A 27,955-nucleotide genomic window follows, 5' to 3' on the forward strand; every position below is an offset into this window, starting at 1 on the left:
TGTGAGGTGGAGTGGTGGGTGCAGTGGATAGCGCATCCATGCTATGAACCCGATGACCCGAGTTCGAATCCCCTGACACAGCCAACATCGGTGGCGAGTTTTATCCGCTGCCGGTCTCGGGCACCCCCCCACCACCCTCCCTTCATCAAACCGCAGAAGTAACCAGCGTGGTGAAGTAATGCCAATCTCATACGTAGGCTTTCACGACCACAATTATAATATCATAGACGCGACACTGTTACACGGTGTATGTAAATCGTCAATAATTTGCTTGCTTTTCAACGTAACCAGTTTGCTGAAAAACATCATAAATTGGAATATTTTACCCATGTGGCAACTTTCTTTTTTGGTTTTGTCGGGTGGTGGAGGGCACGTAGCTCGAATGACCATACCGATTATGAAATCAAGCATGGCCAAACGACCCTCATGACAAACACGGCATGGGAGGGCTTCATCTAGCAGTGGAGGGGCAAAGTGGAGCAAATTATTATTATTATTATGTGAATAATAACTCAGGTCATCAAATTTTCAACTTGGTGCACTGACTACTGGTACCAGCCCTCCACCCCACAGAATGTATGTGTTTCTAAACTACAGGACATACATTAACCTAATTCATAAATCGGATGACGGCCCTCGAAGACAATGGTCTTGCTTGCAAGGGAGGCTCTCCAACGATCACGGCATAAAAGCTGAAACGAGTTCAGGGCTATCAATATAATAATTACAATTTATTTATCTCACAGTTGCTGGTAGCAGATAGAGGATGCAATATTCTTTTTTGCTCCAAAGTATTTACGTAAAATATTTCTCAATCAGCTCTCCCAAGTAACATATCCACTACGAACGCCAGATATTATCGCTTACCCGTGCGCTCTATTTATCAACGCCGCGCCGCACGGCGACGCAATTACGCAGTTGTAACGCTCGGCATTCGGAGAATACATTTCCCATTCTCGTGAACTGCACGAGACAGCACTTGGGAACAACAACCCGAACAACAATAAAAGGGAGGGGGGTATTCTGTTGAAGTGATTCACTGGACCGGACGCGATGCTTCCTGCTGTTGTTCCTAAGTGCTCCCACGGTGTCCGCGCGATGTTCATTCGTTCCCCCATGGTGTGCATTAGCTCTCCGGCCCGCCGTGGCGTGGCGGTCAGCAAGCCCCGGCGCTGACGTCCCAAAGGTTCAGGTTCTAATCCCGACACCTTCGGGAAAAAAAAACCGTGGTGGCTTTGCGTGAGACAGCCGCAACTGGGAAGCGCACCTCGTATCAAGGTCGGTCGGCACTTCAATGCAAAGCTTGTGAGCCTGGTTTGAGACCAGAAGTGAAGGGTAAGTAAACGTTAAGCCACCACTGCCAGAAAGGGCTTTCACAAGAAGGAGCTCCGGAGGAGGGTATTTTGGTTCATTTCATACGTAGACTTTCACGACAAATATTATGGTTTGTAATTAACTTTCTTTTGGGTTAGACTGTGTAGGTATAATGTCAGTTTTTAACTATAATCCTTCACCACCAACAGCAGAGCCAATCAAATCAAGTTGTCACGTGGGCAAATATGCCAATTGATTTGGTTTTTCATTAAACCAGAGGAGGAATGTTGAAAAGCAAGCACATTTTCCTTGTATATAATTTGTATAAAATTGTGAAAACCTTGCTTGCTTTTCAACATTTCAGTTTGCTAAGAAACCAAATCAATTGGCATATTTGCTCATGTGACAACTTGATTTGATTGGCTCTGTCGGGTTTTTGGAGAATTATCGCTCGAATTAACATTGTATGTACACCCAAAGGAAACCAATTATGGATCAGGATATTTTGGCCTTCTCTTCCAGGCTGGCCACACATCTTGGACGAGCTGGGAGTAACCGCCACACTTTTCATCGTCGTGAGTAACCTGCCGATAGACTCAGCTGTTAAGACTAACTGTTCAGGTTAGAAGGCCAAGTGTAAAATATAAACTGCAATGTGCGGGTAAAAGCCCTGTATTTTCTGGGCCACGAAGGAAGGGAAAGATTTTCGCCATTATCTACAGGAGGTATTTTAAGAAAAAGGGGGGGGAAAGAAAGGTAAGTTTGAGAATCCATTACCAACACGATTGTGAATATTGCCGAGTGTCTGAACCCCACGGCATGTTTCCTCTGCCCTTCGAGGATTATGAATGTAGGCCGGATTTGTTTATTATTCTATGGGTTTTAACGTAAGAAAAAAAAAACACTATACATACTAAAAGTGGGAGCCCGTTGCTCTTTCAAACGTAAAAATATTTTTTCACATTTTTTTTTCCATGTGCACGCCGGACGATGGGCACAACCACTCTCTTTAAACCACACCATCATCCTTGTTTTGGAAATAAACACCGCGTGGAGAAATGTCAAGTTTTCCAAACGGGAGCTGCAGCGGACCCCTGGCGTGCCAGGAGATGTTTACGGTGACTGTGCGGTGTGTTTTTAAAAATAAAATTAAAACTTATTTTCGAAGGAGAAAAAAAGACAAGCCGGTGTTGACGCTTTTCCGTCGGCCATTTGTATATTTTCTGCTGGCTGTTGCTCCAAAGCAGCGCTAAGCAGAAGCAAGACCAAGTGGCACGGATGGTCATCATTGAAATCCCAAACCACCACCCAACCAAAAAGACGTCTTCCATCTTTCCCCTTCAATGCGTCTCTCTCTCTCTCTGTCTCTCTCTCTCCCACTTTTCGCGGCTGTTAGCTCACGTACATGGGGTGGGGGGGGGGGGTTGGTAAATTCGATTTTTTTGCACGCAGCGAATGGATTATTACTCGGCGGAAAATGCCTAATTAGGCACCTGGGAGCGACGGCTAAACGTCTGAGCGAGATTCTTGGCAGGAGAATTCCCAGCGAACTTCAACATTTCGTTAAAAGTGCTTGAGCCTCTCTTTCTTCCCCCCACTTTGGCATGCATCTTTTTTATCATATGATTTGAATGTTTTTAAATCAGTCTTCATTTCCAAACCCCACCCCACCCCTCCCCACATCGCCCAACCCATACAAAAAAATCCTTCAGTGGAATTTTTAAATCCCATCAGCTATTCGCTTTTATATATATATAAAAAAAAATTACAATTTCATATTGAACACTGCTTGCACAGGCAAAAGTTTTTTTTTACTTCACACATACACGTGTCTAAAGGCACACGCTCATATATATACACACGCGCACACACACACACATAAAACACACTTTTTAAAAAGCAGAAATTTCTTGGGAAAGCGCCACATCGTGGTGTCAGCTACTGTGACGCGTACACATTGAAGAGCACACGCTCGTGTAAATGTACATAGGATATAAATAACATGCAGGTGTGCTGGAGGGTTTCAAGGCATAGCGGGGTGTCTTGCTGGATTGGGGGCAGGGCGGACGAGGAGGGGGGTTGGGTGGGCTTGCTCGAGTCTCTGTCAGTTTGATTTATGACCGTGTCGCTGTGTTAGTCCAGGTAGGGGCTCTCATTTTTTTTTCCGCCCCCAAAATCCCCCCTTCCCCCACCCCTCCTCCCCCCCTCTGAAACTAGCACTTCATTAATCAGGCCCGGCCAGCCACTTTGAAGCCAGCAGCTCAGGCCTGCACGCCTCTGCGCTTTTCCATGTGAAACAGCAGGAACCTGTGTGTGTGTGTGCGCGCGCACGTGATTGCCCGCGTGTGCGTGCGTGCGTGCGTCCTCGGCACGGGGAACGGCAGTAGGGACGACCGATGGGGAGGTTGTGTGGGGGCCGTGCTCATTCAGGTGCGTGCGTGTGTGCGTGCGTGCCTGCGTGCGTCCGTGTGTGCGTGGCGAGCGCATGTGCCGTCTGTGCCAGCGAGGTGGGCCGCGCAATCGTGCTGGGGGGCTAAATTTACACGTGCGGAGGGAACTAGGGCCATAATCCTCGCAAGCCTTGAAGGCTGGATAATCAGTGCTTTGTCCATCACAAGCCGTGAACTATGTTCGTGGCCATTTGTTATAACGCAGAAACAACCGCCGCCGTAGGAAGACGCGGTGGTCGGGGGTGGGGAGGGAAAAAGTGGTGGTCGGGGATGGAGCAGGAGAGAGGAGAGGAAGAGAGCGAAATGAAGGAGGAAAATTGTGAAAATAAGATGTTCGATATTAAAATCTCATGAGTGCCCCAGCTTGAGTGGCTGTAAGCGAAACCTCGGTCATTACGGTCCTCGATGAACGATTTAGAAAATGAAATAATTATTGCCGGTTGAATGTCACGAGAATCAACCAGGCATGAGTGATGTTTCTGGAGTGGCTCATACATAGATATGCACTTGCTTGTATATGCACACGCACACTCGCACACAGTCATAGACAAATACACATACACACAAAGGTGAAGACTGCTCGTATATCTTCTTGGTTCTTTCGGTAAAGTCACGTAGAAGGGAAGTAATAAAATAATAAAAATAAAACATAATAAGCCATATAGACTGTTGGGGAAAGTGCTGTTAGCGAGCACCTATTGAAGGTCAACATGGACAGCTTGTCACCTCAGTGCCAATGTTACACAATGAACCATGTGCTAATTAAAGGAGAGTTTCAGACAAGAATGGCCACTGATGTTAACCTTGGTTGGGAATCAAACTGAGGTCGCCAGGTTCAAAGTACACCACGCACACCACTAGACTGTTCAAGGTTGACATCATCACGACAATTAAATAGCAGTGTAAAAAATGTGACCACATCTCACGCACGATGTGTGTGTATTGAGATCGGCCACATTCTATTGTATTCACTCGGCGCAACTTTACTTTTTGGGGTATTTTTCTGCCTCTCTATAGCTTGTACAAGGGCGCTGTAATTCCGTCATTCTTTTATTGTTCTGCATGGTTCCCCTTTTTCTATTCTTGTCAAATCTGTCTTGCTGTGCGCTACAGAGTGCTCTGAGATACTTCTGCATCTAAGTGATGCATACATTTAAATCCTGATCCGTGTATATATATGTGTATATATATAGCTTCTACATACAGACAGTCGTGGTAAAAAAAAAAAACTACTACCGTTCTAGCAGCCGCTCGTGAACTAAAATGAAACGGTGTGCACTGAAAAAAAAAGTACGTACTTCCGTCGGGTACATAGTCCTGACAGATACTCGTGTAGGGTTGTTTTATGTCCCCAGGTCTTTGCTACGGGCCTCCGTTCTTCTGTACGACAAAAAACCCAATGAAAAATATTATTTTAAAAAAGGACATACTTCCTTCGAAGGCTTGCTGCTGCTCTGCTGATGCTGTTGGTGATGCTGATGATGATGCTGCTGCTGCTGTTGTTGTTGCTGTTGTTGCTGTTGCTGCTGCTGTTGCAGGAGCTGAAGGTGGAGTTGCTCTTGTTGTTTCTTATAAAACTCCTGAAGCTGTTGCTGGGCAGAGGGAAACACAATAAACACAAAGAGAAAATTAAAACAAAATTTCGAAGAAAAACGCCGGTGTCAAAAGGTGGCTACGTTGGCTCAGATACACAAATAATTCATAGGTAAACATTCCAGCGATGAGAATTTAAAACATTACATTTTTGGTTCGACTGCCGCGCACAATAATCTCTACAAGCAGAGCACATGGGAGGCTGGGTAAGGCATTGGCATGAAGGGATCTCCAAAGTAGTTATCAGCTTCCACGAATCCTCATCTAACACAGGATAATGCACTGCTCTTCGAGAGTTCAGAATTGACAATTCATCCAAACTGCACGCCGACAGCAGAAATGGAAAAAAAAAATTGTACGCAATATGACAGTAGCAAAAAAATGTTCCAGCGTCATACAAAATATGAATCTAATATTCTATTGTCCACTATGTGCATAAAAGGATGGTATAACAGCCGAAAGAATAAGCACAATTTTATTTTAGTCTCGTTTGCATTGGTGAATTTCAAACAAATAGTGATCTTCAAGAAGAGTAAGCGTGATATGACTGTGTGTCTGGACCCATCTCACGGACGGTGCGCGTACGCCAAAGTTGTCGTCGTCCCGCTGACGGTACGCGTACGCCGACCTACAGCGCACCGTCCTCTGTGCCGGGCTGCAGATCAGCCTCCCGCTCCACACTTTTGACGGGCGCCGTAGTCAGTCGCCGAGCGATTTCTACCCAGCGTCGCCTTTCCTTCGCAAATGTTTTTCAGATTGTAGCCTGAACCCTTCATTAAAGTGCAGCTCCTTATGCGAGAACAACATTTACCAAATAGTCTCTCTCCCCCCCAGGCAAAATTGGAAAATGTTTGGACTCTGCGGCATTTAAATTATATAAACATAAATTATAAATGTCCTTTAAACTGTTGATGTCCCGACACATATTTTCCCTGGTGGCTTTAACCCTCTTGAATCTTTCAGTGCAATACCATTAATGAAATGGTGCCGATGTCTAAATGACTTAAGGATAAGTGTTCATGTTTTTTTACAAATACTAACCATAGCTGTACACATGTAAATGAACAGTCGTTTCACCGCTGTGTTCATTTATTTCTAAACACGGAGGTGTGTTTCAAAAAAATCGGTGTATCTTTTTTCTTTCCGCAGGTGAAATTCTCCATCACCTGAAAGAAATGTTTTCGGCCAGCAGTTTGAATTCGTTACAGCCATACAATTTGTTGCCTTTTATATATATGTGTAAGTATTCGAGATGTCGGCTTCGGTGAGAGAAGGCTTCCCATGTGAGACTGGCCCATCGTGACCCCTACCATTGTGGCCCAACTCCCGGGTACGCGAGGAAAGAGTTACTCCTAACGGCGGCGCTGTCACTGCAACAAAACAGCCGGAAATTTGCCAGGACGAGATTAAATGAATTCCTCTCGCAAATGACTTAATGTCAATCCAAATAGTGAGGGGAAAAATAACACAGATGCGGCCCTTTTTGATGTGGTTAATCCTTTTCACGTGTTTCAAGATTTTGAGCGTGTGTCTTCCTCAATGGCCTAATGCATGACAGCTTGCATTAATGTTTTCTCTCTCTCTCTATCTCTCCAAGAAAATGTCCGTCACAGCTATCAAAGCTCTGAAAGGTTTTGTTTTTGGTATATTTAAGGCACAAACAACTCTGATCGGAGTTTTGACTTTTCCTCGCCCTTTCCGCCACCACGACGTTCTAACGTCACGATGCTCATGCAGGGTCGGGCGACGACACTCATCGAGTTTTGTGGAGGGAACTCCTTCAAAAACAGGGTTTGGGGGGAGGAGGGGGAGGAGAGGAAGAGGAAGAAGAAGCAGAAGAAGAGGAAAACAAATGCCTGACGTTGATGTATACATTTTCAGAATTTGACAACAGAAAATCCTCTCGAAGAAAAGCGACTAGTTTGATGCTGTTTGTTCCGCGAGACTAGGCTCCCACAATGGCCATTGTGTTCCGGTACACAAAACACGTGAATGCACCTCTGAAGTCACGCATGGGTGTGTGCTGTCAGTGCTTTCCACAAAGCGGCATTCAAACGCATAAGCCGCGCTGAAATTGCCGGTAGACTACCAAAAAAAGGAAGAGGGTGGCGCGATGCAATTGTTGCTTCTTTTTCAGAAACTTAAAATGCGTTTGTAATTTGACGTTACTTCATAACAGCCACAGCCTTGCGCGCTGGTATGCAGGCAGTCGCGGGTTCGATCCCGACCTTGACGCCTGTTGTATATTTGGAGTTTCGCGTGTTCTCACCGTGGTCGCGTGGATTTTTCTCCGGGTCCTCCGGTTTTCCCCTCCACCATTCATAAACATTTGGCTGCTGCTATAAATTTCCACGCGATAAGCCACTTCGCTGTGCTATCAATTGTGGGCCTTACCTGGTAAAATAAAGAATGTTAATTACCCGCGGCAGTGCCTCGAGAGCGCTCGCCTTTCTCGTAGCTTCAGAGTTTAGTCGGTAAATGCCGCTGGGCTAAGGACCGTTAGCGAGCGCCTATTATCTAAGGTCAGTATGCTCATGAAGCTGAGCCTACCAGGACAAGTTCCGATTGCAATCTCCATGCAATAATGTTGGCCAAGCCGAAAAAAATCAAAGCTAGGTCACCACAGACCGCAGTGCTGAATAATAACCATGATGACAAAGCCAAAGATCCTCTGTATAGCCGCACAGACTATTAAGGCCCCCGGATAGCCGTACATATGGACTGCTGGAGTGAGTGCTGTTCAGTAAGCACCTATTAAAGCCACATAACTCTAAACAAACAAAGACTAAAGACTGAGCAGACTGTTGGGGCACACACACACGCACAGACAAATTCATGTTATGCTATCATACCAGAGGCGGGGAACAAATATACACATACACATCACTGTAATTTTAAAGTAGATTAGCTAACCTGTGTCAAAATTGTATCTCCTAATGTAGGAGGACACATGCCAGCTCCCCCAAGCGAGATGGAGCATTGTTTTGTAGATTAAATGCTGTCAGTAATCAAATAAAACGCTTTGAGAACACTAAACTGACGCTGTACCAGTGGCCCGCTGAAGCACGGAGAGGTGCCCTGCCTTCCTTGCAAGCGGCGTTTGTCCTGGCCACAATGCGAGTGTAAATGCACAACAGCCGAATTGAATCTGAACTCAGCAGTGCACGTGGCTGCGTGTGCGCCTTCCTTACGACGGACGCTACTGGGCAGTTGGGGAACGGGTGGCCCTGCCGAATGGAGGATGGAGGAGCGACGCTCACAACAACGAGCAGAGCACCGGGGAAACACAGCGCAGCAAGTTTGCATAGTGGGCAGCACAGGTGGTACATCCGCCAGTCACCACAGTCAAGCCATGGCACCTGGGTCCGTGTTGTGACCTCCTGAAGCGAGTCTGCGGCAGGCTTCACGTGACCCCAAAGTGAACCTAGCCTGGCACAGGCATTATGTGGCGAATTTTGTTGTGTGTGGAGGGCAGTGCACTGCACGGCCAACCTGGCTACCACATCTAACATCAGTATCAGAATTTGTCCTGGGCCTCTCTTAAGTAGACTCGCAACGCTACCTCTTGATATGCTATCCTGATCTTTATAGGTGCTCACTAACAGCACTTAAAAATCTGGAAGGCTGTACAGGAGATGATGATGATGATGATGTATTTATATATGTGCATGTATGTATGTATGTGAGAGCGTACGTGCGTATGCGAGTATAATGCGTGTTCTTAAGTGTGCATGTGTGCGTCCGTGCATGCAAGTGTGTGCGTGTGTGTGAGCATGTGAGTCTGTATTTGGATTTGTCTGTGTGTGGGCGAGCATTATTTAAATGCTCAGCATGTTGTCTTATATTTCCAGGAAGCCCCGTTGGATTCCTGGACGCATAAAGCGCTGCTGGTGAACGCTGACTTGGGTCACGCGTAGGTCTGGTGTTTTTCGTTGCGACTGCATCAGCACTGGAGAGGCAAAGCCACCCGGGCCTATGCGCCACTGGCCTCATCACCTAACCGTGTACTGAGCAAGCGTCTGTGGGTGCTCACCAACAGCGCCTGTCTTTTGCGACATTTCTACCACCACTGGGAGCAACGGCCCCATTTTACTTTCCACGATCAGAAACTTGGCTCCGAGCCACGTCTCCTCACTTCAACGAGTCACGATGCTCCATTCACTCGGTCCTTTTCACGTGACGTTTCATTCGGCGCTTGGGTTGGGCTAAGGGCACGCGAAGCCGAAAACCCATCGGTTCCGTGGTCTCCTTCGTTTATTTGACACAAGAGGCAGCCACGGCGTTCTTCAGCGACCGCGCGTGAACGTTTCGCCCACCGACGCCGTGACGCCTCGCCCCGGCTAGTTCAGAGGTCGGCCCAGGGGCAACAAGGCGCGCTTCCCTTGTGAGAGTGAAACTCTGGGAACTCGCTTCATGGGCCGCGTGAGTGTCGGGTCAGCAGGACAGCTCTGACATGGACTTGTGGGATGACGCTGAAGGCTCTATTTACGAACTCTATTTAGAATTTTTTGGTTGTTTTAACAGGTAAGGTCCACTGAGCTATACGGCTCTTTATCAGAATCGAGCCGGCCACAAGTGATAGCTCAACGAAGTGGCTTATCAAATGGAAATTTATAGCAGCCAAATACTTTACACGCGTGTTTCTAAATGTAGTGGGAAAAACCAGAGGACCGGGAGAAAAATTCACACGACCATGGGGAGAGAAACATGCAAATTCCAAATATGCAGGCATCGGGGTCGAGATTAAACCAACAATCTCATGTATACCAGGCGAGGGAGTTAACATCTCACCACCACGAGCACCCTTCCCAGTGGGTTTGAAAACGGAGCATCTATGTTAAAAATGTCGCCCGTGGTGTGTTTCTGCTTCCTTTCGAAGATGTTTACGTGTTGAATGTTTGTGCTGGAATTTTTCCCGCAATTTTGCGTGAGCAGTAAAAATTGTCGCCAATACTTAACCACTCTCCAGTCGCCCTCCGACGTGCTTCTGGGATGTACTGCGCGCTGCTCGGCATAATGTCCGACGTTTCGCTCCATGTGCTGGGAGCTTCTGCAGCAACTCAATTCCCAGAAAATCTAATCAAGTTGAATTTATGGATTGCCTTCACTCAAGGCCCTTGACATTGCTTACTAAATGGTGAGAGAATGGAATGATTTAGATTGCAGCGGTGCACAAGGATTGAGGAATGAGTGACAGTGATCGAGGGGTACTAATGGATCACGAAAGGGGTAGGGGAGGGACAGGAAGAAGTGGAGGGGCGGCGGGAGGGAATTTAACGGGCAGGAGAAACAAGATGAGGCTTTAAGAGAGGAATGGTAGTAGGTTAAGGAGAGGGACTACCAGAGGTGGGACAAAGTCATTGTTATGCAAGTCCAAGTCGAGTCGCAAGTCATCAAATTCATGACTCGAGTCTGACTCGAGTCCAAGTCACATGACTCGAGTCCACATCTCATAGGTGGGACAAAGTCATTGTTATGCAAGTCCAAGTCGAGTCGCAAGTCATCAAATTCATGACTCGAGTCTGACTCGAGTCCAAGTCACATGACTCGAGTCCACACCTCTGGGGACTACTGTAGAGGAGTGTGAGGATGGAGAAGGAGGGACAGAGAGAGACGGAGAGAAGATTGGGAACGGAGAGGACGAGAGGGGGCAGGGGAGGATATGAGAAAGGCAAGATAAGGTGGGGACAAGGCCATGAAGAGATTTAATGACCAGCGTCAGGTATTTGAAAAGACAGCGGTGTAGCAAACGGGAAGCCAGCGGAGTGTAAGGAGGAGAGGCGAAAGTGTGAGAATTAAAGGGGAGACTGATAGCAACACGTAGAGAGAAACGTCAGGCATCGTGCCGGACAATACACAGCGGAGAGCTGGACAGGAATGACCACGAGCATCTCCGCAACCCCCCTCCCCGCCCCCCACCGAAAAACCTGTTTACACGGTCTCAGCTCGAGTCGTCAGAAAAAAATAAAATTTTCCTACCGAAGCTTAAATTTGTCTTAAGCTCTGCGCCCAGTGAAGCGTTACTCATCACCCCTCCTGCAGTGCTGATCGCAGGCCCCTCCCGTCGTCCGCAATCTGGACAAACAACCACTTTGGTCCCCAGGCGCCGCTGGCAACTGCGGCTCCCTGCACACTCAATACCTCGCCTTTCATCATCTCAAGTCTGACCAATGAATGCGAAAATATTTCCAGTGGCGCGTACTTTTTCCTAATTCTGTCACGTTAATATGGAGCGCATCACACCCCACTGCCTTTGTCTCGCCCTTGCCTCCCACATGCTGAGCAGGTTCTAGGTAAGACCCAGGGTTGGGTGCTTGGTTATCAATTGTTACCCGTGGTTGGGAATCGAACTCGGGCCGCCGTCCGCTATACACAACACCCCCAATCCACAACAACGCAACACTGAGCACGCACACACGCACGCGGTTACACACGCGGAGAATACACTAGGAATGTAATGATTCACCTAAAACGAACATTGCATCGCAAGAACGTGAGAGTTAGGGGAAGGCTTGGGGAGGCCTTCATCCAGCGGTGGATAGATCATGGCTGATGACGATGACGATGATTACATGCGGCCTACAGTGCAATGACCAGGGGTCCTGGCAAGTGTGCCGATGCACCTCCTTGAATCCCACGATACATCTCGTTGGCAGCGCGAGATGGCGAGTGTATTGCTGCGCGACATTGTGACGGGCGAGTCCGGTGGCGCCGGCTCCTCACCTGCTGCAGGAGTACCGCCTGCTGCTGCTGCTGCAGCAGGGCCTGGAGCTGCTGCGGGGACAGCACCTGCTGCTGCAGGAGCTGCTGCATCTGCTGCGGTGTCACCACTTGCGGGGACATCATGGCCATGGATACCGGAACCTGCACGACGCGCAGCGGGGGGGGAGAGCGTGCGATGGCGTTAGTCCCCCTTGCGACGTTCAACTGTGAACCATCAAGCGGTGCTTGTCAGGGGGCACAGGCCTGCACCTACTCAGAGCAGGTGCATTCAGTTCTGTGCGTATGTTGAACTTCTTTTGCGTTGTACGTAGTCAACCGTGCTAATCGGAGGTGTGGGGGAAGGACAAGACACTAAGCACAAAAAGCCGTTGTAAAGAAATTCGTTTTCAATCTGAACGGTTTAAAAGTGCATAGCTCCAGTGGCTCCCTAATGTCGGAAGAAAGAGCGTTCCAGACGGCCGCGGACGCACACCCGAAAGCGCGCGATGCGGTTCGATGGTTTATGCTCCTCGACGGGATCAGCAAGGTACTGCGGTTCATTTGTGGCAAACGCGTTGTGTGTAATGAGCGCGACCTTGTTCGCATCGCCACCCCCACCGCCCCGAGTCGGGGTTGGTATCGAGCGTTTGGACACTTAGCTTGGGCACGCACGTTTGCATTTTTATCTGCGCGGCTCTCCGACGCGTCGTCGGGTGGTGCTGCGCGTTAATCGGCCCGACGACGCGACGTTCCGCTGCACGTGCTGATGAGCTTCGACAGAAAGTGAATATTTCAGTACGGGGCCAGAACCTGAATGTTAAATTCCTGAAGAAGCTCCCAGCACGACGAGCAAAATGTTGTTCGCCGTGCCGAACAACGCGCGCTCATAACCCCCGAATGCACAGACAGCGGAGAGCAGGACAGCTTCTGACTGTGGAAGCACGACTCTCTTGCAACATTTAAATTCTCTTGCACATTTACATTTTCGGCGCAACAGCCAGCCGAGACGACGTACCACTCCCCGAACCGTACACAGGTGGGAATGAACAATGTCAAACGAATGAAAAAACACATTCACAAGCACGTTGCATTCGCTCTTGCAGATCGCCAACATTCTCCAACGGTTGAGCGATGGTTCACGTTTAAAAGTTACACATCCCCCACTGGGCTGGTGTGGGGTTTTTTTTATCCCGTTCGATATGACTTTTCAAGGGGGTAAAAGATTAACAATTTGAAAACAATTTTGAGCAATGATCTTCCAGAAAGTGTTTTTTTTTTGTTTATACCACTGCCTGTAAATTGGTGCTAAAACCTGCATTTTAGTGTTGAAGCAAACACGGCGGTTATTCGCTGACGATGAGATTCATAATTGAGCGAGATTTGACAATTGAATAAATTCTCACTACTCCGCACCTTGCCGTGAAAGCGGCAGACAAATCCCACATCAGAATTAACAAAAAAAGCATTCAATCTTCACAATAAGACGATGCTGAGATTTTTTTTTAAAGAGATTATATCGTAATCGAGATACATTTTAACGCCTTCCTTTGTTCTCGCTTTTCTCGAAACGTCTCTACATAGGTGGCCCCGAGAGACTCATTCAGTTGTGACCTTTATTTCACGAAGCCGACCAAAAAAAAATGAAGATAGAACAGGCGTGGTGGATACAGCAGCAAGAAAGCCAAGTGCATTTACGTTTGTAAGGTGGAATTTCAAAGACCAAATGAAATCTCAACGCCTCCGTGGGATGTTGTTACCATATTGACAAGCTAAGTACAAATACAACAGAGGGAAACAAATAATATTCAGGCAGTAAAGAAGGGCCAGGCAAGCAATGTATTCATTAATTTGTCAAAGTATATATTTTTTATCGTTTGTCTGTTTTAATATAACACTATAACAACACTCGTACAAACATTAAAAACCCCCAGTAGAACTCAAACACAGGACAAACAACCTTATTATTATTTTTGCTATTCATAACACTTTAGTCAGTACGATCGTAGTCAATAATATTAATAGTACAATTACAGTACTATTAATGGTGGAGTTAGGCTGCTTACGTACAGAGCTCAGGAACCTACCGTCAATTTACCCACAATGCTAAGAATGTCTAGCAAAGGATATAATAGCAATACTGACACCACACACGTGCATTGTTAAACATTTTTTTTACGAAGCTCAGCCTGGAAGAGAATTCACCTTCCACTCACAGTGGCCTCTGTGGCGAGTGCCTACTCCGTAGACAGTTCATGAAAGGTATACACATCAATTCCGTGAAAGTATCACAATTTCAGGGTCACCATTCGATTCAAGAATCAGTGTTTTACTCTATTTTACCATCTACCGATTGCATTGTTTCTAAAGTATTTATCTCCTGTTTGTACAGTTTTATTCCTGCCCATTAGCCATACAGAACATGTTTAATTTGCGTACAGTTAGCATGGGTTGGCTACGTTCGGTGCGAAAGAAGGTTAGCATACATTCATACATGTTCTTCAGGTAAGTTTTAAAACATCAAGATCCCCACGCATACAATATCACGTAAGTGCCATTGCACGCATCGCGAGCATCGATTTTTATTTCATCAACACCCTAGCGAGCATGGCCAACCTTCAATTCTCAGCTCAGCCCATCTGACCTCAATGCCTTCGTATCTCGCCGAAAGTGAAAACGCAGGGTGCCGGCGCTGAGGAGAGAGCCCTAATGGTACAAACCCTGGCAATGCGCTGGCTTCGAGACCCACAAAAACCCTCCATCAAGAGCCACGTGGACAATACGACTCCAGTGCCCTCCGCTCCCTGGCATTAAAGATCCCAGGCCACTGTTATCAAACGTGAACCATTGTCTGGTCTTATCAAGCCAAAGTGAACTATCCGCTATAAAGTTCCTTTTTTGCTCCTCAATATCACAGCCTTACGCATGTAAAGATAAGTACTGCACAATATAAGTAGGTTCACTGGGCCGTAAAACACATTGCATACTCGGGCCCTTATAATAATATTGATGGCAATAATTGTAATCCACAGCTTGTTATCCATCCACTGCTGGATGAAGGTTTCCCCCCATGCTGTTTTTTGACCATACTTCACCACACTGGTCAGTGCCGGTTGGTGAAATCGTGGTGGTGGGGGAAGTCTATTATTGGTTCAGATATTACCCTCAGTCATCGCCGGGAATCGAACTGAGATTGGCTGGGTTCATTGTGCAGTGTGTGAACCGCTGCACCTCCCGCTCATAATGAGTGCACCCCCCCCCCCCCCCATAATGAGACAAAGGGGCACCTGAGACTCAGAAAGTCCAGCCAAGAACATAATCTCATGTTATCTCCAACACGGGAGCTGGAAACACTAACATTGCAGGCGGTAAACAGCCATTGACTACAGTCCCATTAAAATGTCAGACAAACGTTTATGCAGAGCCGATAAAAGTCACGGAAGAGATAGAAAGAAAACCAGGTTGTCAGAATAAAGGTGATTTTCAAAAACAAAAATTGCTGAACAGGCTATGCTGGCTCGGGCGATGCCAAAACCGCGTACTTGACAATGTTCATCGTATGACAGTGAACGTGCCACATTTCTTAACGTTTATTATTTAGCATCCTCTCCCATTCCCGACGGGCACCTTCACTTTCTGCACAAGTCAAGAGCAGCGCAAGCAAGCGATTATTATTTTAGGTAAACAACAATCAACCAATCAATGACCTTCGCTTCAAGTCCTGTAGGTCAGAGTCCACTGAAACTAAAGCGTCAGTGGACTCAGGGACTTTACAATTGCCAGAGTGAGAGCACCACCCGGGAAATCACACCGCGTCCCTTCACACCGGATGAACCCTTCCCGTGAATCTTTCTGAGAGTGTCAAAAAAAAAGAGGAATAACTGGCGCAATTTGAAATCAAATGATGCACACGTTTATTTATGTTTTCATTCCAAAATATATGTTATGCTCTTTTACGCAATTCAAATATTCGTGGCCGGTGCGAATGGCAATCTTTGTATTTTTTTTTATTCAATCGGCACGTAGCCACCGATGATGACACAGCCACATCCATACGTGCGAAACGCTCACGGCCCAGCATCCCGTTGATTCTTAGCTCTCCGGAAACTGGCCGCACGTCCGAATTTTCGACAGTGCGTGGCTAAATATTGTTTTCAGATAGAGAGCACCGCCAACTGCTCTAAAAAGTATAAAGAAATCACCATGCGGATGTCAAATAATTTTAAATACTTCTTAAGGGCCAATCATTTCACTTGACACCATTTACAAGCAACACAAAAAATGCAATCAGATTATAACATTTTAAGACGTGTAAAAAAAAATCATTACTTGCAAAGAAAAAGCAGAGAAAGAGTTGTGGGTGGGGGGGTGGTTTGAATAAAAAAAACTGTACAGAAGCCTTTTTCAATCTGAAATAACATGCCCGGCCGGTCTGATTATTGCTTCCATTAGGGCACTCAGGAGGCGTGAATTCTCTTGTGGGAAAATGTGCTCAATTGAAGGCACTCGGCAAAAGCCACTTGACCTAGCGCGTGGCCAGCTGTGCGCCAGTGACCCACGCAAACGACCTCGGCTTGCCCTGTGATCCTTACCCGCGGCAGAAAAAATAGGAGACGATTGTCGGCCGGCTTTCTCTTGAACAAGCGTTGTGCTCAATTGAGCTCCGGCAACTTTGTCCACTTCCGCGCTCGCCGCTTTGTACACCTATTTACGCGGCCACCAGGCTTTTACGGACACTGGCGGGTGGACTTGCGCTCATGTACGATTCACATTTGTTTGGTCATATATCATCGTGAATAATGATACTCGTGCAATTAAATTAAACACATCTCTCTCTCTCTCTCTCTGTGCTATGAAGACAGGTTATTGCCTGAAACGTCCCCTATTATTTACAGGGTCACAGTGTTATTCACGAATGAGTTCAGTTTTTCATGACGTTACGTGGGGTGATTTCTAGTTTAGGAAGCTTGGCAATGAGGCTACCATCATTCTGATTCGTGATACTTACGGTTCTTTGCAGACTCGAAGAAATAGTTCATCCCGCACACAAACAGAAAACGAATTAAAACTGTAGTCACCAAAAATGCAAGCAAACATCATATCGGCGTTCACTGACATTTAATTATGAGATGGGAAGGCCACCTTCAACAGCTGCAGGTTGTGCAAGGAGTTTCCAACTAACGTTTAAAATAGCAAGGAAATGTAAGCGAGCCAAGGTTGCGGTCTCCACCGGCATGTTGTGCAAATGCATTATCTCCCCTACGCTGAAGGATCTTTGTTTTACCATCGGCAAGGGAGCTGACGACGTTGCCTCAAACTCTTGTTCCGTATCGGTCACGATCAGCAGAAAATGTATCTCTCACTCTCTCTCCCCTCACTCCTCTCGGCTCAATCTCCCCCCCCCCCACGCTCCCTGCGTGCGTGCCGATTGCGGCTTTCTAATTTCACGCTTGTTATGCGCCCAACGCTGTGATCGCCGGGCACGGCTACCGGAGGAGCTCCGAAATCACGGCTGAAGGTCACGCGCGCTGACAGCGGCGGACACGAGCCCCAGCGGCTGGCGAGCCCGGCGCCGCCTGCCCGCGCGCACGTGCGCAAACACGCGCGCGCACGCACGCACGCGCGCGCGCGCACCCTTCACATGGCACGTACTGCTAATGAGGGGAGAGGGGCCCACCTCACACAACCCCTCCGCTTCGCAGCCCACCCCCTCGCCACCACAACCACCACTACTACTACCGCCTACCGCCCCCCCCCCCCCCATGAACTCCCCAACCATCATAGCCTGCCCTCTCCCCCATCCCCTACCACACTGCCCATGCAAGTGCTGTTACCTGCACGGCGGAGCTAAACGGCACGGCCTTTCGCGAGCGCACCTCATTGCTGCCTCTTTAGGGCACCTAATTAGAGCTGTGTGGGATTTAAAATAATCAATGGAGCGGCCGCGTGTCACACGAGCCGAGCCCTCTCCGTGAGCGCAATACCTTGATTGCGTGAGTGGCTTCGCCGGGCCCAACGAGCGTTAAAAAAAAAACGCGCAACAAAATCCCTGGGCCAAAAGCGACAAATAAAACACGTCTAAAAATGTCGGGCGCTGAAAAAGCATCGGTGCTCAAACGTACAAACGCCGGCAAACGCCAGATCCTGCTAACAAACACCGACGTGTAGCGATGCGGTCAGACGGCATCAGTGGGCCACAGTGTCTTCCTTCCCTGTCACGTCAAACCAACACGCAAACAGCAGCCAGCTCCGTGGGGTGCATCCGTGGGTGCGCCAGTGCCGTTCGCAAACCTCAGACAGACGTGTTGCGGCTTCGAGCGACGGCAAGTTGTCCCACCTCTCGTTTAGGGTAATTGCTTAAATTAAAACGTTCACTTATATGTGTGGGATTTCTATTAGACTCTGCTAATTTAATTGTATTTTTACATTGTCAGCTCCACGACTTGGTTCGCGAACCTTTAGCTGTGTTGCCCGTGTCTGTAACACATCAGTATACTTGAATGCACAGTCCAGTGTCCAGCCAGCGACATTAAGGCTGAGCCGCCGTGAAAGATATCACGCTTGCTAAATATAGAGACTGTGTGTTTCTGCTTGCGATATCCGTCAAACCTAAATGGCTAAGGACATAATACTACTGTCATAGGAGTGGTTATTTATTTATTATTACATAATGAAAATTAGGGCTTTCGATGTTACCATAACTTGATATTTAGCTATGTATGTCAACAATAAAAAGTTCACAACATTTGCAGCCTTTTTTTTATCAATCACTGAAAATATGAGAGCATTGAAATGGAGTTCTCTAGCACATCAAGAATAAGGTATGTAATGGGCTTCATGCTTGCCACCTTAATATTCTTATTCATTAATAAAACATACCACCTAGGACTTCTGTGTGTGTGTGTAGTTGTGGGTATTGGTGGTGCAGTGGTTAGCGTAGCGTACTGGAAACCCAGTAACCCGGGTTTCATTTTCCGGCCACGGCTAACATCAGTGGGGGGTGATTAAAAAAAACTGGTTCTGGGTCTCCCTGAGGTCACCTCGCCATAAATTGGTATTTGTTGTATTGTGTAATCATCAGGCTGCTTGGTGTGTCTTTGTGTGTATAAAATGATTTTTGTAGTCACGAAGAAGAAAAAGTATAGACAATCATCTTCCACAAACAAATATTTTGTTAACTTTTTCCTTCCATAACATATTCTATAGTGGGTTTGGGACATGACGAGGGATTGGGGAGGCCTTCATCCAGCAGTAGATAAAAATGACAAATAACATTCTAACAGCAATATATTGAGCAAATGTGAAATAACCTTCATAGGAGTTCACTAATAATTCTTGCCCGGACATTCTATGAGGCCAAACAATGGACCCTCATGTAACAACAAAAACACAGGCCGTGTGGTATAAGGGCAACTCTCACATCAAAGCGTCATACTTGCAAATGGAAACATTACAAACGGTGCTGCACAGACCTTACCAGAGCGGTACAAAGTGAAACGCACGAAAACAAAACCACAAACAAACCTGTCTGCTCGCCAAAACCATTGCACACGTGTCTCTTCCATCGCGCTGACGACGACGACGACAAGAACAGGAAATGCAACGGTCCTCGCAGTATTTCCAAACCCATCGCATTATCCCAATTACGGTATCAATGGCTGCCACGCGGCAATACCCATCATCCTCAGGCATGCGAAGGCACATTATTAATCGCTCCTGGGGCTATTCCCCTCACGTCGACACGCGGCGCGTTTAATTTTTAATGCCAACTTTTCATTTTCGCCCGACGCTTACGACGCGATAATTACCGCAATAACGCAGCGCGGCGCTTCCAGATGGCAACGTCGCTGAAGGGAGCGCAACACCTCCGAGGACGGCAGGCGCTCACCGTGTGAAATTGTTCACTTGGACAAACTCGCTGGGAATATACGATTTATATATATATGATGTGTGTATATAAAAAAATAAACCAGGGTGAAAAAAAAATCATTAAACTCTCCTACGGAAAAACAACAACACTTCTTCGGAGCCCTCCCCACGGAGACGCCCGCCGTGTGGAGTGGCGGATCGCTCGCTCCGAACGCTGTCATCTGATCACGGCGCAATCAACGACGCCGCACCGAGAAAGCCCGCCCGGTTAGGGGTTCAGGACTGTTTCCCCATCGTGAAACCGTTTTGCCTTGCAGCCACGGCGGCGGCATCATAGCCCGGGACCGGTGAAGGGACACGCTCGCGTGGCCGAATTACGTCCGACAACCCTAGCAAAGCAAAGATTTGCAGGGGAGGGGGGGGCACGAATAAAAAAACGTGTTTACTTCTGTCCAGGCAATACTGACCCCCTCGGCGTCACGGGTTTTTGACGCTGGACTTGCGACGCGGAGTGTCGCCGGGCGCAGCAGATGAAACAAAGAACAAGTTTAATTAAATCCCCCCCCACCACCAACCAGCTGTCTCTCTGTCCACCTGGCAGGACACATGGGGGTCAAGTTTGGGTGGTATTTTCACCTCTTCCAAGTTGGGGAGAGGTCGCGCGCTGCGCTATGAACCCGGGGACCCGAGTTCGATTCCCGCTCACGGCCAACACCAATGACTATCTCAACAGGTCGTGGGCCTCCACTAGGTCGACTCAGCCTCAAATGAGTACCTGGTGCAGTGTGTAAACATCGCTACTATGGAGACAAAGGCGACCGCACATGGTACTGGCCACTCACCCCCTTGTGTGCCGTGCCAGCCTTCATAGGTGCTCGCTAACAGCACTTGCCCCAACAGTCTGTTGAATCCATACGGGGGAACCTTTGTCTTTGTCTTCCAAGTTGTGTGAGCAACATTGAGGGGGCGGCTTCCTAGAGCTCCCTTCTGATGGGGAGGCTCTTCCTCCAGCAGCGACGCGAGCGATCAATTGCAGGGTTGCGCCTTCACCCCACGCACAAAGCGCTCGGTGCTGCTTTACTTCTTGACCGTGCCGGGCACGACGCTGCTAGGGGAGCAGACCGGCTTACCTGAGCGCGCACGTTCGGGAGAAGACACGCATTTCGTTCACCGAGCACGCAAGGACAACAGCGCACTCCCTCTCTCGCTCTCTCTGAAGCCACACTCGCAGCAGAGCGTGCAGTCCGCTTGAAAGAAACACACAACGCCGGTAGGAATAAAATGAAAGAGGAATCGGGGGGGGGGGTGTGAGTGTAAAAGCGCCACTTTCCCGAGGCGAACCGACAGAGGTAAAGCAGCCTCCGCAGCCAACGGAAGAGACATTCTGGGCCCAAAGAAGGGAGGCGAGGGAGGCGAGCACAAACGTGGCGTTTTGTCCTTGCCAAAGTGCATCACCGCCGCGCCTCGTTGTCCCCGGAGGCGCGATGGCGTTTAGTTAAGGTGAGATATGCGCGCGTAAACAGCGAGGGCAATATGAAGGGGAGGGAAGAAGACAAAACGAGCGCGAGCGCGAAGAAAGAAGGGGAAAAGAAACGGAGCACCGCGGCTTACGAGGAGATGAGCATCGTGTGTGCACGGTGGGGGCGAAACGCAGCCCCGGAGAGAGACACGAGCACGTGGGCATCTCCCGCGAGCTCCGCTGTAAACACCGCGACACGGACGCGCCGAGCAAATGGGGCCGCCTCGCGTTCCGGGGGCGCTTCTCTTCCTTGCCCCCCACCCCGCACCCCCCTCTCTCTGTTGTTTAGAGAGACAAAAACAGCAAAACAGGCACAACTAACAAGCTAATGACTTAATTGCAAGAACGCAAAGAGCGGTGTCACGAGGGCGGTGGGGGTTGGTGGCAGCGTTAGGGGGATGGACCGAGCGGGTAGCGTCTGAGATGGGAGGGAGGGGGGTGGGAGTGGAGGGGAGAATGCATTTTCAAAGGGCACTTATTTGGAGAGCTGCTGCAATTAGCGAGCAATTGTGTATGAAGAAGCTGTGCTTGTGGCCTACTCTGGGTCAGTGTGGGCTTATAAAGAGGATGGGGTGGCAGGGGCAGGAAATGTGCTTTTCATCTGCACCAGTGCGTTTGACTCAGCCGCGGTGTTTTTTTTCTTTCCCGCACCAAATTATCGGTCTGCGTTTTGTCTCACCGCCCCACATTTGCATATTGCATACCTCCTGTGGGTGTAAATTATTTGTCTGTATACGGACAATCGTTGAGTCTAATGACTTTTTGCAAAGTTAAACGCGAAAAGAACAGAATTCTGCTGCGTGACAATGTCATGGCACTCTTCTCCCCCCCCCCCCCCCCCAGTAAGGTTAAGGATTCGCATCATTAAAAAAAAGTATCATTCGTGTTTTTTTTCGGTTTGTTTTGTTTGCCACGACGACGGAGGAGTTAAATGCAGAGCACGCGAGTGCGATGTCCCCACTGAGCAGACGGTGGCCTGCTTTGGTTAACCCTTCAGCCAAGACGTCTGGTGTCTGTGTATTTTGTAAATTAATATTACGATAGATAAATGTGAGAAATCCATTTCAGAGCCACTTATTCCCCCCCCCACCCCTCCGAGCTAATTAACAAGCCAGATTATGGGGAAGGATAATTAAGCCTGCGTTAATTTCAAATACATCAAGAAGGAAATGGTGGGACATATTGAATGGATGGATCATTAAATTCTCAGGCAGGTCAGCTGTATGAAATACCACAGACACCTTGCAGGATTCTAACAAATACGCAGGAATAATTTTTGTTTCGCCACGATTCACCACTGTCAAAATGTATCAGATGGGATTTTTAAAGAGTACACAAGTGAATTTAAAAATGAAACAACAAAAAATCTCGTGTCTATTGACTGGCGTGTCATAAAAAACGTCATTTTTTTGCAAAGCCTACAAAAAAATTCTACCTATCACCACATTCCCAAAAGCCCCCCGTAACACCCAGTCAACAAAGCTCACATTACACATTACAGTAAGCACAAGATAATAATAATAAAATGAAATAAAATGGAACGAAGACAAAAAAACTGAAAACGAGAGAGAGAGAAAAAAAAGAGCATCTCTCTGGGAGTGAATGTTTAATGGACGTCCTGGAGTTTTCTTTGATCTCAGCTTTCCCTCTCTCCTCCACATCAGCATCCTCCCGCCCGCTAAACAGCCTCTCAGATATATATATATTTTCTCTTTATTGTATATTTTTTTTCTTCCTCCCCGCGTATCGCGGAGAAGAGTGACGCGGCCTGCCTGCCTGCCTGCCGTGCAGATGTACCACTCTGCCCGCAGAAATAATAGGACGGGCGGGGGGGGGAAACGACAAACCCCCCTCCACATCCCATTTGTTAAAGCACTGCACGCGTTTGTACCAGCATTGTTTGCGGTCACGAGTGCACAACCACTGCTTTTGTGCCATCGAGCCAGATGGTAAGAAAGGCCGTGTTTTATGGGGGGCTGTGCGTGTGCCGTTGCATAAGGACACAGAATCGGTGTCTGTGCGCCGCCGTCGCCGCCGCCAGAATGACATTTCTGTTCGAATTGGTGTGTCAGCACCGCTGCCACCGCTCGCCGCACATGCGTGCCCGGCTTTGACATCTCAACCGTCGGGTGCTGTTTATTTATCACGTTTAGATTATGCTCTGTGTCCATTTGCATGCAGACACGCTCCTTCAAATATTTCAGTGGCCGCCCTCCCCTACCCCCGCATAATCCCCCCCCCCACCCCTAATGATGATGACCACTCAACAAGTAATGCGGCATCAAACTGGCCACTACAGAAGAGGAAAAAACACGTTTGTCACAACGGAGCAGCTAAAGTCTCAGTCGACGAAATGATTTCCACACTATTCCATTTGCTTATCTTCACGTCAACAAAGTAAATTCGGTATAAATAAGTTTGTTTCATGCGGAGTGAACAAGACACACACACACAAAATACAAGTAATAAAAACTGAAAAAAATCCAGTAGGTGTATGGCCACGCATACCTGCAGAGAAATAACAAAGTATCCAGCTCGAAATCCTATTGTGGTTTTTACGCCCCTGCAATAAAAAATAATGAAATCCCCCATCACATTCGTTCCCACTGCTTCCTCGCTCTCCCCTGGTGAACCGGTGCGGGCAGATGCAGGCATATAAATCGGGCGATTTCCGTGCCGCGCAATGGCATTTGTGGCAGACAGTCGGAGCTCAGTGCCATGGGACGGCATTGGCTTACGCAGCGCACGTCCGGAATTCGATCTGAGCTTAACGCGGCAGTGAGCAAAGCGCGCGGCGAAAAAAGCAACACGGCACTCGTATTGCCACTTTCGGAGGAAGATCCCGGCGTTGTTTTTATTTTTTAAAGAGCTGCCAATTTCCCTGCCGATGGCACCGCCGACAGCGCCATTCCATCACGGGGTTACGCGTGGCTCTCACGGACCCACGTACGCGTGGGTTGGCAGCGCGCGCACGCACGAATGTGTACAATGGAGAAGATCCCCTCTGTGGCCTTAAGAGGCTACTGGGGGGGGGCAAGTGCTGTTAGCGAGTAGCACCGATGAAGGCCGGCACGGTATACGAGGGGGGGGTGGTGGGCCAGCACCACGTCCTGACCGCCTTTATCTCCATAGTGCCTCCATAGTGGAGGCCCAGGAACTGTTCAAATAATCGCCGCTGGTGTTGGCCATGAGCGGGAATTGAACTCGGGTCAGCCAGATTCATAGCGCAAGCACGCTAACTGCTACGCCACCGCTCCCTACAAAAAATTATATATACAGACACACTTTCACAGGCGTACGTGCAGGAGAGCTCATCCACAAGTAGACGTGTGGATTTACTGACAATGGCACACAAAAGGTAAAGCTCTTGCGAGTAGGCTCTATGTACTGTGGGGGCCAAGTGCCGTGACCAAATATCTATTCGGGCCCAGAGAGCACCCCAGTGGGGTGATCAGTACCACGCACAACCACCTTTGTCTCCCAAGTGCTGTTTGCTTGCTGAACCAGGGACTCCTTTGCAAATACTAATAAACACATACACAGGAATATGCATACTCCCATATACAGTAAATAGAGACAGGCAGAAATATTTTCATATATATGAATACAATAGTTGCCACTAGTGGCTGAATGGGTCATGTAAACTCATTACATTGATATGTATCGATGCCTCAATGCATCGTTCCACCCCTAATGAACACAGACACACACTCCAAGAGAGACACACGCACAAAAGCAAGCACACTTACGCTGCAAACACAATCCCAAGCACACACACACACAGGCACTCACCAAAAAAAATCACAACGTTAACTCGTTTGAAACAAGCATTCCGCAACCTATGTTTGTCAGGCACTAAAGACGCTTCATTATCCAACCATGCCCCCAAAACACCCACTGATGTTCTGGTAGCTTCTAAGAAAAACTTTGTTGTTGAGCGACAAGGGGGGGGGGGGGTGTGGGGCAGGGGGGCTAAAACACGAAAAAAACAAGTGAAGAGATATTTTATTTGTTATTATTCTTGCTGTACCTTGGCTCGACGCACTCACACACATCATTACGGACACCTGCACGCAAAAAGAAACAAAACGGAGCGAAGCGGCGGATAATTTATTCCGGGTCACGGGGAGGCGAGTCGGCGCTCGTGCTAAACGAACGCGTAATGAGCATCGGGGATGCAGTTCCGGCAAAATGGAACGTTGGCCAAAACGCCCCCCTCTCTGATCATGGAGTGTCGGAAAGTTACGGAGGACGAGGAGGAGGAGGAGGCGGCGGCGGCGGCGGCGGGATCGTTCTCGTTCTCGCCATCCACATGAAAGGCAGCGGAATCGCACTTGCGCCTTCTGCACCGCGGCTCCGAGTTTTTCTCTCGCGAATTTTTTGTTGTCGTCCCCCCCCCCCCGCCGGCTGAGAGACAACGGGGGCGACGACGATGACGGCGGTCGCCCGTTGTTCGCGTGGGGGGCGGCGGGCGGGCGGGGGGGCGGCGGGGCGACCACGACGTCCCTCCTCTGAGCCGGGGACATTTTTAGACGCTGCATCACTCTGGTGACAGCAAGGTGAAGAAACAGCTCTGGCAATGACAACAGCTCGTTTGTTTTCCTTGTCAGCATGATTTTAATTCCATTATGTTTACAGCATCGTGTGCTTCTTTTTCGCACGAGATAATGAAGTGGGGGGGGGGGGGCGATTTTACGAAGCAAAAGAGCACCCCCCTCCCCACCCCCTGGCTATTACCCACACTGCTGTCTGCTCTTCTCCAGGACCAACTCTACCCACAATGCCCCGTGAAGGCCAGCATACTGGGACGAATCTCTCAAAGCCGTCCATACGTCCAACTCTCTTTCACTGTCGTAGTCCAAAAACCCCACATTACACCCAAGGTCAAAAAAAAGAATGTGGATACTTTTCCAGCTACCTGTTCTCTATATTGATTTAATTATACTTGTACAGCGCTTTGTCAATCCACTGCTGGATGATGACTGACCCACGATGTGCAGACGATGGGAGGGGGTTATTTGACCATACCTCGGCCAAGATGATTTATTGCCCTGCACGCTCTTGCTATTTTCCCAGTGTGTACAGCATCACACGCCTGTTTCTCGTCACGTCCTTAACAATGTATTATAGTCCAGGCTTATCGCTAAAGACACCTTTGTGCAATGATGCCATGTAAAGCCATGCCAAACAGCAATGTACTTGACGCTCCTTTTCTTTGTAAGGAAAAGCATTACCCCACTCAGGCTCACGAAATGATTACGCCGCCACAATGCAGCACTAATCGGTTGCAGAAGTTGACATGGCCACTGCGAGGTGCCGTGGTTTTGTCACGGGAAGGGCTCACACACAGCCTCAGTGCTGTGGACATCAATAAAAGAGCCAGGGGTCTGTTTGCCTACGTTCCCTCCGCTGGCTCCCAACCCAATCCCTGATTAAATTCAAGATCGCCCTCCACCCTCTTCAAGATCCAGCACGGACTCGCCACTGCCTGCATCTCCCCTCCCATCTCACGCTGCTCCCCAATCCGGGTCCCCTCTCCGCTACAGCAACCAATGGATTATGTCAAAGCATCCAGTGTCACTCAATTGGAGGTTGCCCATTCTCCTCTGCTGCACCCACGGTCTGGAAATTCCTCCCCCCCCCCCATCTATCTGTGCTGCTGCAGACTAGAACGGCTCAGTTCAGCCTGCAAACTTTATTTTTAACTGTGCCTATGACTGCCTCTCTCTCTGGCTCTACAACATAAATTTGAAGAAAAAAAATCCTCACAGTTCAACGAGATGTGGTTGCATTTAGATGATGCACAACTGAATATCGTACAGTGATCGTATTGTACAAGGGGCTTGTCTTTCCATGGGGAAAAAAACTAATTATACTTTGTATGTATGTAGTGTATGTTGAACTTCAGTTCAACACGTAGGCATTCGCGTCCAATATTAGCCATAGGAGGTTTTTGGGTTAGATTGCATAAATATAAATGTGTCGTTAAACCCAACACCACCCGACACAGCCAATTAGTAAGGTTTGTCACGTAAACAAAAGATGCCAATTCGTTACTAGTACAGCACACCGGTTGTGTGTTGGAGAGTAAATCCACAACATTTACGCGATCTAACCCACAAACCTCTATTATGGATGTTGAACTTTTTTCGCACCGTATGTAGCCAACCGTGCTATTCGGAGGTGCGGGGAAGGACAGCAAACTAAAAACAAACAGCAGTTCGAAAGAAATGAGTTTTCAATCTCAAAGAAATTAGTTTTCACTTTAGCCTTACCCACAATCCTGCCTCTTGATTTCCCATCTCACTGCAGCACTTTCACAGTTGGCTCATACGCAGTGAAGGGTCTGTGAATCCTAGCACGGGACGCACGCTTGCCCGGCGCTGCGAGTGATCAGTGAGAGCAGAGAAGCTGATGCATGGGCAGAGGCTCCATCCGAATCGAAGTCACTCATTTGCAAGGACACTCGGCAGCTTCCATGAGATACGCTCGGGGTCATAACAACAACTGC

The 27,955-nt window shown here is 48.3% G+C and overlaps 1 protein-coding gene across 3 annotated transcripts in view; it reads right to left on the bottom strand.

Moving 5' to 3' along the window:
• Positions 1-27,955, bottom strand: part of FOXP2 (forkhead box P2) — a 262,365-nt gene that overhangs the window by 59,946 nt on the left and 174,464 nt on the right. For 2 of the 3 annotated variants that reach the window (XM_078598843.1, XM_078598844.1), the window contains 2 exons: positions 12,081-12,221; positions 5,195-5,356 (listed from right to left, as the gene is read on the bottom strand). In XM_078598843.1, coding sequence (XP_078454969.1) covers positions 5,195-5,356; positions 12,081-12,221 — 303 coding nt within the window. The remainder of the gene's footprint in view (positions 1-5,194; positions 5,357-12,080; positions 12,222-27,955) is intronic. The other variant, XM_078598845.1, reaches the window with a different exon arrangement.

The sequence above is a fragment of the Lampetra planeri genome, chromosome 11, assembly GCF_965212315.1.
Source record: "Lampetra planeri chromosome 11, kcLamPlan1.2.h2, whole genome shotgun sequence".
NCBI lineage: Eukaryota > Metazoa > Chordata > Hyperoartia > Petromyzontiformes > Petromyzontidae > Lampetra > Lampetra planeri.